The sequence below is a fragment of the Equus quagga genome, chromosome 9, assembly GCF_021613505.1.
Source record: "Equus quagga isolate Etosha38 chromosome 9, UCLA_HA_Equagga_1.0, whole genome shotgun sequence".
In the NCBI taxonomy this organism is placed as follows: Eukaryota; Metazoa; Chordata; class Mammalia; order Perissodactyla; family Equidae; genus Equus; species Equus quagga.
In genome coordinates, this window is record NC_060275.1 from 19824032 (window position 1) to 19839404 (window position 15373).

General features: G+C 33.8%; 1 protein-coding gene across 3 annotated transcripts in view; it reads right to left on the reverse strand.

Moving 5' to 3' along the window:
- Window positions 1-15373, reverse strand: part of WDR7 (WD repeat domain 7) — a 355196-nt gene that overhangs the window by 224188 nt on the left and 115635 nt on the right. For 2 of the 3 annotated variants that reach the window (XM_046671781.1, XM_046671779.1), the window contains exons 18-20: window positions 7020-7118; window positions 4603-4721; window positions 2639-2762 (exon numbers count right to left, since the gene is read on the reverse strand). In XM_046671781.1, the coding sequence (XP_046527737.1) occupies window positions 2639-2762; window positions 4603-4721; window positions 7020-7118 (342 nt within the window). The remainder of the gene's footprint in view (window positions 1-2638; window positions 2763-4602; window positions 4722-7019; window positions 7119-15373) is intronic. The other variant, XM_046671782.1, reaches the window with a different exon arrangement.

A 15373-nucleotide genomic window follows, 5' to 3' on the forward strand; every position in this document is an offset into this window, starting at 1 on the left:
TGAGAAATATCGAGAGTAATTTTCTTATAGTTATGTTTCTGCTCCATTTTGTTGTTAAATTGAAGACAGCTAGAAATGGCACTGTCTGAAAGCAGGATTAGTTAAGCCAAAAATCCACTCATTCCTCCACCCTCAATCCCATAAAAGATCTAAGGATGCTGGAGGAAGCAAGATAGAATAAATCGGGGTTAAGAGAATCAGTCGTAGTCTGACAGTCACTTAGTAACTGAGGGACCTTCAGAAAATTCTTTACTCTCTCTTGGCCTCAATTAACCCATCTGGGGGAAAAAAAAGCAGGAGGTGGTAGTGACAACAGTACCTACTTCACAGGGTTATTACAATAGTTTAATGAAATAACACAGACCAGGCCCTTAGCAAACAAAAGCCTGACACAGAGAAAGTGTTCAGTTAATGGTAGGTACTGTCATTATTTTACTTATACTGTATCCTCTGTGGACCCACTAACAGACCTCTAGTTTAGCAACATATACACTTTTATCATTGCTTCAGGGAGTAATTTGTGGCCATATTATGCATCTACCTGTAGCTAATTCACTCTCTTCTTTCCAGGAAAAAAAGGTAAATGGCATCTACCACCATTGCTAATGGCACTTCTCCTCCCAAACGGTCAAGAATACAATGCTGTACTAATCTTTGGTGTTTTTCTTAGACCTTTGCATGTAATCTATAACCAAGGCCTAGAATTATCTTTTATTCTAGCCTATCTACATTCAGATCTGGGTCCCACATGCCCTTCTGTAACAGCCTCCCAGCTACTTATTCTACTTTAATCCATTCTCCCACTCTACACTAGTCCATCTAAACAAAGATGTCTTGAAAATGTTTCTCCATATTCCCATAACAGCATTCTCCTCTTAAAAGAATCTCTAGTGATTTGCTATTTAGTTTCATCTTCAATCTACTCTACAGTACTACACTCATAGTTTGTCCTTCAATTTGGGGATCTTTTATTCAACAAGGTTTATGATGAGCCAATGACCTAATTCTCTTTTCTGGACTATTATGAAGTTAACAGCCACAAGCTACTGAACAAAGAGTACTGTTCCAGACTATTCAAATATTCAAAAGCAGAATTTTTTTCATCCTATTTTTTTAAACGTTTTTTTTTATAGTCCAGAAATTTTTCTAAACCTATACATATTTCAATAAGAACTTTAAGCCTAATACCTTACATAGAGCCCATATGTCTAAGGACCCTGGTTTTTTAACTTAATTTCCTTTAATTAAAGTGGAAAAATTCCGAGTAAGCAAATGAAAACCAATATTCTCTCAATAAATAGTCTATTACCTAAACAGACTACAGAATTTTAACTTGAGTTGTTAATGTGTCATGTTTTGGTTATATGTGAAATATATATTTGCATTTTTATAGATTATGAATGTATTTAACAAACATATAGTGCTTACCACCACCCAGGGACTATTCCATGTGCTTAACAAAGATTAACTCATTCCATATTCAAAATAACTCAATAAAGTCTACTATCATCTTCATTTCAGCTGTGACAAAACTGAGGCTGAGAAAGGGTAAGTGTCCAAGGTCACATACCTAATTAAACCACCACAGTCACCCGTTAAATGACTACAGTCACTACTGGCAAACATCTGGCAAAGTTATACCAGTTCTAACAATTACAGTCTCTTTTGAATCTTGTTTTCATTTTCCTTCTTATACAATCATGTATTGTCTGTTTTGACACATGTAATGAGTATCTGATTACCAAGAAAAACTGGTATTGACAAAAGGTCATTTAACATGAATCCACCTAAAACATAGGCTAAATTTTCACTAATTTTATTAATTTTTACTAATTTTAGTAAAAAGTTTTTCTAAAGTTTCATTGAGACTTTATCTTTAAAAAAGTGAAACTGACATCTATTCTCAATATAGCAAGTTAAAATTTTAATTCTGAATTCCTCTTTAAAAGAATAAAGAATGAATCAAATGATGAACTGATGATGAAGCATACTTCTTCTAAAAAGAAAAAAATTATGGTAGCACAATATAATTTTTCTTCAACGTACATTTGACCTGGCAGCATTATAGAAGTTTTATTTTGCAAAAAGATGTTCAAAAATTTCAACGATTTTTCCCAAGGGCTTTCCCAATTCATTCACATTATACTCTTTTGAAAGATACATCAGTCAAAACTCTTCCTAAATTTCTCTTTTTCATACTGATCTAACTCTACCAGGTCTTTATTTCTTAAGGATTCACAATTCCAACTTCAACTTGGAAAGGATTTGCCTTGTATTTGCACTTGTGTATCATCAGATCAATATCTAACAAATTGGCACCCACAAGCATAATACAATGGGCAACGACAGATGCTAGTGTTAAATAGGGTGTGATTTTTGATTGGGGATTAATTTTATAAGCGGTCACTATCAAAATAGTGAATATTTTGATTTTATATAAAACTTCTTTTTTTTTTTAACCAAACTCCAAACTGTAGGGATTTCAGAAAACAACTGAGCAGAATTTGAGGATTCCTAGTTTTCACTTTAAGGTGAACAACTCACTTTTGCTGATAGGTAGGAGGAAGCCTATTTGTGAATTTTGGTTCTTTTCCACATAAGTGTGATGAACTTTGTGGAAAATCATGAGAATTCTTACGTGATATGACATGGTCCATATACTGAGGCAAATAAGGAGCCCAGGCATCAATGGCTTCCTTCCGTCCCGCCTGCTCAATTCTCCTCAGTTCTGCCAGCAGCAGGGCCTGAGCGGCTTCTCTGACCTGAGAATACCACAGACGCAAGTGTAAAGAAAAAAAGCAAGTTCTAAAAACTAGAAAGTTCATAATGAAATACAGCTAGAAAACATAAAAAAACACATTTATTTACATGAGAAAAACTTCAGTTTCCAAAGCTTTTAAAACATTTTTGCACTTCAGCATTTTCAATTTTAAATTTCCATATAAACATCATTGCTAAAAGTCACAATTAGAACTATTAAATTTGTTTTCTCTTTTAGCCTGAAGAAACTTAATCTTATCTAGTGAATTTCTCTATATTATATATGCTAAATAGGTACTGTTTACACAAACATATATATATATATATATAAATCCCTACAATTCATGTATACCTAAGAATTGCTTAAACAATGTTTTTCAACAATTAAGCAAATATTCTCCTGTGTAATGGCATTAGTTTTACAGAAGAAAAGTATTTTTCAAAATTATGCCTTCTCAGTTTTTCTTCCAATGTGGTGCACCACTTTTATTTTGCAGTATTAATTTAGTTTTGTTTTATTTTGGCAAAAGTGCCACAGGCATGGGGTCAAAGAAGCTAGACCATTGTCAAGTGATATACCAATCAACTTATTAACAATTTATAATTTATATTATTTATAAATAATAGCATCTGATAAGATTTCAAATAAAAAACTTTTTAATTATGACTTACTTTGGGGTTTTTTAGTGAAGAACATTGGCCCTGAGCTAACATCTGTGCCAATCTGCCTCTTCTTGCTTTAGGAAGACTGTCACTGAGCTAACATCTGTGGCAATCTTCCTCTATTTTTTTGTATGTGGGATGCTGCCACTGCATGGCTTGATGAGTGGTGTGTAGGTCTGCACCCAGGATCCAAATCCAAGAACCCTGGGCCACCGAAGTGGAGTGCACAAACTTAACCACTATGCCACTGGGCCGGCCCCTAATTACGACTGACTTCTGAAGTGAATTAAAATATTACTCAACGCAAAATCCTGAAAATTTTAGTATCCTGCAATTCCAATTGGAGTTGAGGGAAGGGGGACCAGGAAAGGGGCAAATATGTTATTTATATTGGGTAAGTTAAAAATCTTGAATGATACAAACTGCTACAGCTATATAGGTCAAATGCCATAATAAACAAAAATCTCTATAAAACATTTCCAAGTCCCTTGTGATACTATATTCGAGGTAATATCTAATACAGAGTAAATCCATTAACACAAAATAATAGCTACCATTTATCGAGCTCCTACCATGTATCAGGCTCTGTACTTACTGTTTTACTTGCATTATCTTATTTGATCCTGACAGCAATCCCATGAGGAATGCATTATTATCCCCACTTCACAAATGAGCTTCAAACAGGTTAAGTAAATTGCCCAGGGTCACAAAGTTAATAATTGGCAATACTGATATTTAAACTCAGGTCTCTTCTAATTCCAAAGACCTTCTTTTATTACAATATAGTACCTTCCATTGAACTATGGCTATTCACTTAGAATTTGATTGATGTGATTATAACTGAGCATGTGATTTTGGGGGAGCTGGGTATATGTATGTGTGTGTGCACGTATGTGTATGATCTGTATAGAAACCAATACTTAAGAAACAGTTCCATAAAATACATGCAACTTTTAATCAAATACTCACTAGATTAAAAAAAAAGTAAACAAGTATGCAAGCTGAAACATTACTGTTTAGTATATAAACTAAGTAAAAAATCAGGAATCCATATTTTCTATCACATAATAAACAAGTGACAGAAAATTAGATAAATATTAACCATTTTTGTTTCAAATTTACACTTGTCCAATGCCTTTTTAAGGTTTTTGTTTTCTATCTAAATCACCTCAATATTACCTCCAAGCATCGATCTTGCCATCTCCGAGCCAGCATCTCTAGAAGTGGAGGCCTAAACTTGTCCAATCCCAACAGGTCTGGCAGCATAACACAATGCATAGCAGCCAACTGACTCCATCCTGTTAAAATGTAATATATTACAAATACTTTAAACATTTTGGCATTCCCTAATTCAAAGATTTTTCTTTATGCAAGTATATCAAAAAGAAATAAAAAGGCGGATCTGCTAAATTATGTTATAAATGATTTCAAATTATTAGATATTTTGTGCAAAGAATTACACCAAATATGTTTCATCTCTAAATCATGTAACTGGTACTTATAAGAACTCTCAAAGTCTTAAAACAAACAAAAATAAATTTCCACATAGAGTATATATGAATTCTACATGGAAAACACATTTCTAAACAGTTCCTCTAAAATAAAACATACATTCAGGGATGGGAAAGCATAGAAATAAACACATACTAGAGCCATAGACTTGAAACAACTTTCAGTGAAAAGGGCATTCACAGGTAACCAGAGACAGCTTCAAGTCACGTAAGGCCTGGCCATCTGTGTATTACCATCATGTCAGTCAACAGAGGGCCTGCTGACTGTCAAGAGGGCCTTTAACTAAGGTACTTATTGATCCCTTTCTCACAAAAGGAATCAGATATTTAATCACAATCATAACTGAAATAAGTAACATTACACCAATTTTGAGAGGAAAAATGCATTCAGCCATTCCACAAAATAAAAACCTGACAATTCAATGTTCAAAAGTCTTAAACATCACTAACTGTAAACTATGAGAATAAAAGTTATTTTTTCCAAAATTCTAAGCCACAATATGGAAATTGATTATATGAAGAAGACAAACACTGCAATATTTAAAAGTACCAGTATCCAGACATTCTCAAACAATCATTGCAACTCTGTTTTAAAGGTGTGCATATTACAAGGTGAATTACCTGTGATCAAAGAACTTTAGCAAGTCAGTGTTTTGAAATAAGCTAAACAGCAGTCTTCTAAAACAACAACAAAATCCCTACCAAAAACTCAAAATGATTATTGGGATTGTTAAAAGGGGGAGACTGAGTGAAAGAGAGACAAGCCATCTATCTGAAGATTCATCCTTTCAGCAAGAACTCATCAACTGAGAATATATAATTACATTATTTAAGGTGATGAGCACACATGTTTTAGATTCTAACGTTTTCAAGAGATATATATACACACACACATACAAATATAAATTACTACCTAGTAAATTCTTAAAGTGTTTTAATGTCTCAAAAGTATGGGGTGTATTTATGAGCTAAATTTTAATATGATGATGATTCTCACCATAGTCCAAAGCCAAGAGCTTATTTTTGAATTACTGTCTTTCACAATAGCTTAATAAATATGACCCTAATTATTTTTTGCTAAAAACCAGCATTAACATACAAACCTTAGTCCAGTTCTATGACAGGGAAACCAAAGAAAGAACGAGTTATACTTCTAAGTACCCACATTTTCTTTCCAAAGGAGTGGTACTTAGAACAAGGACTTTGTACTTTACAGATATTGTACTATTCTTTCCATTTGAATGGACTGGTAATATTGCTTTTCAATGAAGAGTCAGAATCCTTCTAGGTTACACTTGAGATTTTTGTAAATTTCCTCCTTTTTATAACCAGTGAAAATTGAGCCCACAATGAAGACAGTGGATGTAACTCAGAGCTCACAAGTTCCGTTAAACTTCCAAGCATTATAAATAATCCTAGAGGGCTCTTGGGGAATAAAGGTTGGTGGACGTCATTCACATTTTCAAAGCTCCAAAAATATTCTCCACTAGTAAACTCCACAGGGATAATATGGTAGCCTAACTACACCTTAAAAATTGAAATTACGGATTTTTGCCTCAGCCAGAAACAGAAATAGTAAGGAGGATAAATAGATGAATTCCTATTAGCCTATAATCACTGATGCTAATGATCATTCTGAAGACTTTTCAAGTGAGAATGTAAATTAAGAGATCCCCATATCCCCCTCTAACCAGGGCACATGGTGTATAAAGAGAGCAAAGCGTCTGTCCCAGAGTAACGATACGTGTAAAATACATTGATTAGCTCTAACACCAGAGATCACATGGCAAACATCATCAGAAAAACCAGTCCACCTTTAATACGTACTTCACATCAAAGATGAGCATCTTTGCACTTCTTTAACAGCACACTAGACTACAGGAAACATGGCTGATATCAGCCAGGAGTAACATTACATTTTTGTAGTTGGCCCTTATTAACATTAGCAAATAAAGTTATAAAATGGAAATTTTAGGATCTCATACATAACAAAGCAGATGAATGTATAAATTAGATAAAAGAACATGTCATATTAGAATAAAGCATAGATTGAAAGAAAGTTGTTAGAAAGTTGAGAGAGAATACCTTCATTTACTAAGAAACAGGTATGTAAAGCAGGAGTAGAAGCAGGGTCCGAGCCAGAGTGATCAGCATCAGACCGAGCGGAAACGACAGGTGCAGGAACTTGCAGAGGAAAATAGAAGAAATAAAGAGGAGAGAATTGAGGTACAGCAGTTTCTGAAAAAAAGCTCAGTATTAGTGAAGAATGAAAAACAAAGTTGGCAAAATATAGTAAATGTAGAACTGAAAAATGATGTTTTAATTAGAAGGGCATGATTGTTAAGGATTACAGCAGGGAAATGATCTATTTTATTGAATAGCAATCACAATGTAGTTCAAATTCCTCTTAAAACCAAAATCTATTTAATATTACAGTTGAATAACGTGTCACCGAATACAAAAATAGTTCTAAAACAACTAAGGCTACAACGAAATAATGACAGACATATCAAGAATTAGCAAAAGTGTAACTTTTAAAATGTGTCACATAATGAATTTTATGTTGATCTTAATACTGTCAATTATATTTCTTCTAATAATTTATTTCCTAATGTTATGTGTAAATTATTTTTTAGATCTCAAATCTGTATCTACTGAGATCATTTCAATTTTCCACATTTATTTTATAAAAGCACAACTTAAAATATACCAACTTGTAAAGAATATATATACTATACTTCACTCTTGTTAGAAGAATCCTAATATAGCTTCATTCTTCGGAGTTTAAAAAATATTTTTATGATCCAAATGCTTTACATTCTGAAAGTAACTATTGTGAATGTTATAATCCTTATGGAATAGATGTAACAATTCCCCTCCTCTCCCAAAAAAGTTATGTTACCAGGAAAATGTTTCAGCTTAAATTATCATATGAAAAGGCAAAAGGACCGTATGGTGCACACACTCTACAACTGGAGGTCAATGTTAAGATTTAGAGGTCATCATTTGACACTTCCTTCCTATAGAGAAATTACCATATGTCACGCACAAGCATCTTCAAATTAATCCTTCTCTTTTCTTCCATCATTGAACAGCAATAGGTTTGGGCTCCTGAACAGATTAAGCATTGTCTGCTGAATGATATGTTTGCTTTTCATGCAGTGAAGTTCTTTTGTAACTACAGGACAGCTGCATGAAAACAACTTTTCATAATTTCCACACGAATGCATAATAATGTCAATCAAGCACGTGTGAGGTAAACAGTAGAAAGAAGTACATGAACAGTAAGAAAAACCAGAAAATCCAACTCCACAAACCCTAAGAAGTACATCTTACACACAAAAAAGTTTTATCGGGAAATTTTAATCTTTTTATTGTAACAGCCCTGTTTTTGTTCCTTATGAAATTACAATTATTTTATAATGTTATGCTCATGAAAGGAATAGAGCTGTTCTTAACTGTATATTTCATAAGATCTAAGACTTCTATTGTAAAGTAGTCTTGCAAAGAAATCCCAAATATTTCTATATTCCATTGAATAATTTTATTTTTCATTTTTCTTATCATTTTTAATTACAAATTCAGTTATTATGGCCTATAAAATATTCACTTCCCCATGCCAAAAGTTGGTAAGCCTTAGTGGCAAGGAGCAAATTTTCAGGTTTTAGATTTCATGCCACCAAAATTGTTGAGAAAGTTCCTCTGATGGTTTCCAGCAGTTGGGATTGCTCTATAATTTCACTTTATAAAAAAGAAGAAATTATTATTATCTATGAAAAGGCTGTGTTAACTGTCTGATTTTACCCTTAATTCTGAAAGGACACTACAATGACAGGGTGAAGAAATTCAACATAAATGAATAAAAGTTTAGGACCAAGTGATTGTTACCCTAGCTAGGTCAAATAAGTAGTGGGATTAAATGATAATATTTTCTCTAAGTCACAAGTCTAAAGGAAACTAGAAATGGTACTGGCAAAACTGTTAGAATAAGCATAATATGTCTTAATAGAATAATATTCAATATATGTAACTTTATTTCTAATGAGAAATAAACAGATTCTGGGTATTATAGTTTTGGAGTCCTGTTTAAATGACAGTGCATGTAGAAAAAGCCATTTATACTTTCTTTTAATAAATCCCATGGGCACTAAAAATCAAGAAAAATACTGTAACAGAAATCTAGGAATCAAATTTATTATGCTTTAAAAATCTCTGCATCACCACCAAAAATTACTTTATTTAGACTACCTCATAACTGAAACTGTAAAATCTAGAACTATTTTCGTAATTCACTGAGAATATTGAAATTAAATTCTGCTAAAGCTTTGAAAACTGTCCATATATAGAAAAATCAGCAATAGAAATTAGAAGAAAAAGTACCACTACCAAAATAAAAAGCTCAAGATTTAATGACAATAGACCTGAAGAAGTTACACGTGGCACTGAACATCTAAGATTAACACCATAAAACATAAGCAAGCATTTGATTTCTTAAAACAGAAAAGCTGCCATGCCAACTATAAATTTGCATCTCTTAAGGATTAATAAAACACAAAGGAAAACAGTCTCAGTACAGCTTCAAAATGGGGACAGAACTGACACAAGTCCTAGTATTTTACCTGGGAAAGTCCTTTAAGTAATTTTCCAGCTAGAGCCTCTTCAACTGCTCACTCTCACATGAAAAGATAGATGAAGATAAACGAATGTGGGTGACAACATTTACATGCACACATATGCTCTGGTTTCTCTTTAAATGGCATATACACAAGTACTTTGTATTGTAATATCCATGGCTTCTGTTTTTGAACAGGTCTATTTCAGTCTCCATTTGAAATATGATTCTAAACTCCATTTTTCCCTACTGCCATTGTGATTTTAAAAATATATTGAGGACAGAAAGTCAACATACTTTAGCTAACAAGTGTCCTCCACATATTGTCTAAACCCCTTTAGCCTCCTAGTACATGAACTTAAATAGTCCTTTCAATACATTTTCTCAGAAGGAGAAAAAGAAAATCTAGGAAGTACAGAAAACCAAATGCAATGCATAAAAAAGTAAGTTTTTTCAAAGTTTAGCACTAAAAAAATGAACAAAATTATTTAACGATGAATCACTTTATGTAAAGTCATGAAGCTTCAAGAAAGAGAGGATAGAAGAGAAAACATGAAAAAATGAGAAATTAGGAAGTTTTTAGAGTCAATCATCACGCATTTAACATAAAGGCATTCCACACTGGGTCTGTCATATGAACAGAGATCTGAAAGTAACATTTCCCTTTTTATAAACTTCCTTTATGTCTACACTTTCATGTCTTAGGTAGATGGGCATTCTAGCCATGTTTTAAATCAACATGGAGTATTAGGATAAATCATTAATCAAACATTGTAAGGAAAAAAGATATCCTTAAAACACTATAAAAGAAGAACATAAATAGCTAAGGGCTATTCTTTGGGCTAAGCATCCCAAAGAATAAAACTCCAGGACCAGACAGCTATCCTTTTCAAGCTATTCCAAAAAATTAGGGAGGATGGAACACTTCCTAACACATTCTACGAGGCCAACATCACTCTGATACCAAAGCTTGGCAAGGACGAAAAAGGAGAGCTACAGGCCAATATCGCTGATGAACATAGATGCAAAAGTTCTCAACAAAATTTTGGCAACCCAAATTCAGCAATACATCAAAAGGATCGTACATCACGATCAAGCGGGATTCATACCAGGGTCAGATGGATGTTCAACATCCACAAATCAATCAACGTGATACACCACATCAACAAATTGAGGAATAAAAACCACATGATCATCTCAATAGATGCAGAGAAAGCATTTGACAAGATCCAACAGCCATTTATGATAAAAACTCTGAACAAAATGGGGATACAGGGGAACTAGCTCAACATAATAAAGGCCATATATGACAAACCCACAGCCAACATGATACTCAATGGGCAAAAACTGAGCGCCATCCCCCTGACAACAGGAACAAGACAAGGATGCCCACTATCACCACTCTAATTCAACATAGTATTGGAGGTTTTAGCCAGAGCAATTAGGCAAGAGAAAGGAACAAAAGGAATCCAAATAGGGAGTGAAGAAGTGAAACTCTCGCTGTTTGCAGACGACATGATCTTATATATAGAAAACCCAAAAAAAAATCCATCGGAAAACTAATAGAAATAATTAACAACTACAGTAAAGTTGCAGGGTACAGAATCAACTGACAAAAATCAGTCGCTTTTCTATACTCCAATAACGAACTCACAGAAAGAGAACTCAAGAATATAATTCCATTTACAGTCGTACCTAAAAGAATAAAGTACCTAGGAATAAATTTAACCAAGGAGGTGAAGAACTTATAGAATGAAAACTATAAGACATTACTGAGAGAAACTGATAATGACTGAAAGAGATTCCTTGCTCATGGATTGGAAGAATAAACACAGTTAAAATGTCCACACTACCCAAAGCAATCTACAGATTCAATGCAATCCTTATCAGAAACCCAATGACATTCTTCACGGCAACAGAGCAAAAAATACTAAAATTCATATGGGACAAAGACCCCGAATTGCTAAGGCAATCCTGCGAAAAAATAGCAAAGATGGAGGTATCACAATCCCTGACTTCAAAATGTACTACAAAGCCATAGTGACCAAAATGGCGTGGTACTGGTACAAAAACAGGCACACAGATCAATGGAACAGAACCGAAAGCCCAGAAATAAAACCACACACCTATGGACAGCTAATCTTCGACAAAGGTGCCAAGAACATACAATGGAGAAAAGATAGTCTCTTCAATAAATGGTGTTGGGAAAACTGGACAGCCACATGCAAAGGAATGAAGGTAGACCACTATCTCACACCATACACAAAAATAAACTCAAAATGGATCAAAGACTTGAAGATACGTCGTGAAACCATAAAAATCCTGGAATTAATATTGGTAGTACACTCTTTGACATCAAACTAAAAAGGATCTTTTCAAATACCATGTCCTCTCAGACAAGGGAAACAAGAGAAAATATTAAAAAGTTAGAATTCAACAGACTAAAGAGCTTCTGCATTGCAAAAGAAACCAGGATCAAAATAAAGACAACCCACCAATTGAGAGAAAATATTTGCAAATCATATATCTGACAAGGGGTTAATCTCCATAACACATAAGGAACTCACACAGCTGAACAATAAGAAAGCAAACAACCTGATCAAAAAGTGGGCAGAGGAGATGAACAGACTTTTTTTCAAAGAAGATATATAGATGGCCAATAAATACATGAAAAGATGTTCAAAATCACTAATAATCAGGAAAATGCAAATAAAAACTACACTAAGATACCACCTTACACCTGTCAAAATGGCTATAAGCACTAAGACTAAAAATAACAAATGTTGGAGAGGGTGTGGAGACAAGGGAACCCTCATACACTGCTGGTGGGAATGCAAACTGGTGCAGCCACTATGGAAAACAGTATGGAGATTCCTTTAAAAACTTTTTAGTTTTTTTTTTTTAATAGAGTTTATATTTTTATAGAACTACCATATGACCCAGCTATCCTACTACTGGGTATCTACCCAAAGAAGTTGAAATCAACAATCCAAAGTAACATATGCACCCCTATGTTCATTGCAGCACTATTCACAATAGCCAAGACATGGAAGCAACCCAAGTGCCCATCGACTGATGATTGGATAAAGAAGATGTGGCATATATATACAATGGACTACTACTCAGCCAGAAAAAAAAAAACAAATTCATCCCATTTGCAATAACACAGAAGGACCTAAAGAGAATTATGCTTAACGAAATAAGCCAGTCTGAGAAAGACAAACACCAGATGATTTCACTCATATGTGGAATATAAACAAGTACTTGGATAAAGAAAACAGTTCAGTGGTTACCAGGGAAAGGGGAGTGGGGGGGGATAGGGGCTGAAGGGGAGCACTTATGTGGTGACAGTCAAGAAATAATGTACAACTGAAATCTCACATTGATGTAAACTATTATGAACTCAATGAAAAAAATCAATAAATTCTACCATATAAAATTAAAAAAAGAAATTTGTATTTCATTTAATTAACACTTAATAAATGCCTACAATGTGCCAGGTATTGGGCTAAGCATATAAAAACTCACAAAGATGAGATAAAGATGCTGCCCTCATGTACTCAGACTCCAGTAGGGAAAGCAAATAAGCAACCAATTAAAATATTATCGTAAATTGCACTCCTCTGTATCTCCTCCACTAGACATAAGCTCCTTGAAGGCAGAGACTTCTTTGGTCAGCCCTCATAGCCTCAGCACCTGGTTATTGGACACATTGATTCTAAAAGCATAAAGAGAAGGTATCTACAGATTCATTCATTCAACAAATATTTATTGAGCACCTTCTACGTATCAGCCACTGTTCCAAACACTTGTGATAAATCAGTAAAGAAAAAAGAAAAAATATCCCTGCCCTTTGAGCTTCCAAAGCAGACCAAAGTTAAAAGCCAATTATTTTCTAAAAGACACATAAGTTCAAACAAAAAATTTTAAGAGATTTTCAGGTCCATCCATTGACTTGATACATGTACTCCCGGTTTTTTGCTATAGACCCTGGAAAAGGCTGGTGAGAAACTGCTGGTTAATTTATGTAAATTATTACTGAGGTAATTTAACAAAGACTATTTCTTCTAAGTTTAGACAACCTAAACTGAATCAATTTCCGAAAAATAAAATTGCAAATAATGTAACATAACCATAAATCTTTAAATTGCTTGGACTTGCTTCCACACCTACCACTGGGTAAAGATGCAACTACCAACATAAAGACATGGTCAGAATCAAGATAAGCACCAGAGAACAGACCAAAAACTTAAGCCTTGAGATTAATGAATTGATCAAGAGAAATACAGTGTGTTAGAATGTAGAAAAGCCTAAAGCCACAGGCAGATTTAGGGCTGTATGATGATGAACAAAAATTTAGTTGTCCGACATCTCTGACCCCTTTTTCAAGTGAGATGTTTTACAAACTGAAAAATCAAGTATCTAATAAATAAACACTGTCTCTATCAAAAAGTAAATGACTGTCAGTAAATGCTAATTATTGGCAAACACTGAATTAACAACTTCACTATAAGACAAAATAAACCTCATGTGAAAAAATTATTTTCCAATAAAATATACTGATATTGTTTATGAGAAATCATGTTAGCTAAACTATCTATATCATCTTTATTCTCAGACCCAAATGTCTATGAAAGGTCCAATCCTCAGCTAAATTCTTTACTCCATATAGATTATTTTGCAGCTGAACAAGTATTAGCCAACATATAAGTGACAGTTTATCGAAAAGAAGCGTATTCATGTTTGCAATCCAACTTGAACAAATGGATTGTGAGTCAATGTGCACTGTAGTGAGAGAAAGCAAAATAAAACATAAGGAAAGAGGAGAATGTTTAAAAGAAAACCAAGGTAAGAGAAGTCAGAATAGAAAGATGAGAATATATAATATTCTAACTGAATTCTAGCTGAATTACAGTCAGAGAACTCAGAGCCGTTTACCTATAACTCTTATCACTCCCTACCCTAAAGTGGTTATTTATGTTCATGTATTATCTACTGGATGTATATAAACTACTCAAGAGAGTATACATTCAGACTGATCTCCCTAACACCTCAAATTAGAACGGTTTGGAGGAAAACAGTGCATAAGAAACATTTGTTAAAGAAATAAGTACCTCATATATTCATTTCAATATTCAAATAGCAAGTGGATTTCATAATGCCATCCTAAAGTGTTTTACTAAAGTGTTTTACTGTGTAACTCAGTAGATTGCTAATCTTCATTTACTTTAAAAAACAAGCATCTGTGCTGTTCCAAATGGAAATTCCTAAATCTATTGCCTCAAGTAAACGCCTTAGAAAAAGACAATTTTCAGTGCCTTCTTCACTGCTCTCAAAACTCAATGCTTTTCTGAGAAGCAACATTAAAGCACTCCAACTTTAAAATCCTCAGACCTGGTCAGGTGAGCAAATCCAATACAATAACGGTGGTAAAGTATATAATGCATCATGACAACATCATAAATTACACAGGATTGCTTGTATGTACTATGATCACAGAGAGAGAAAAATGTAATCCAAGAAGAAACGTCAACTGTAAAGAACGATAACGAAGACGATAATGATGACAACAAATTATATCTCTAAAAGGAATCGATCTTAAATGAAGTTTAAACTAACTAAATGAAGGAGAGTATGCTCTGCTGCTTATTTGTATTGTATAATCTGGAAGATATTTTTAACGAATTTAGAAAATAAATACATGCTGCTGTAGAAAGAGCACAGGATCTAGAGTTAAAAGGTGCTGGCTGTGTGTCTTAATTATATCATAACTAATTGTACTTTACACAAGCCTCTTATCTATGTAAGCCTGTTTGCATTTTTCCCT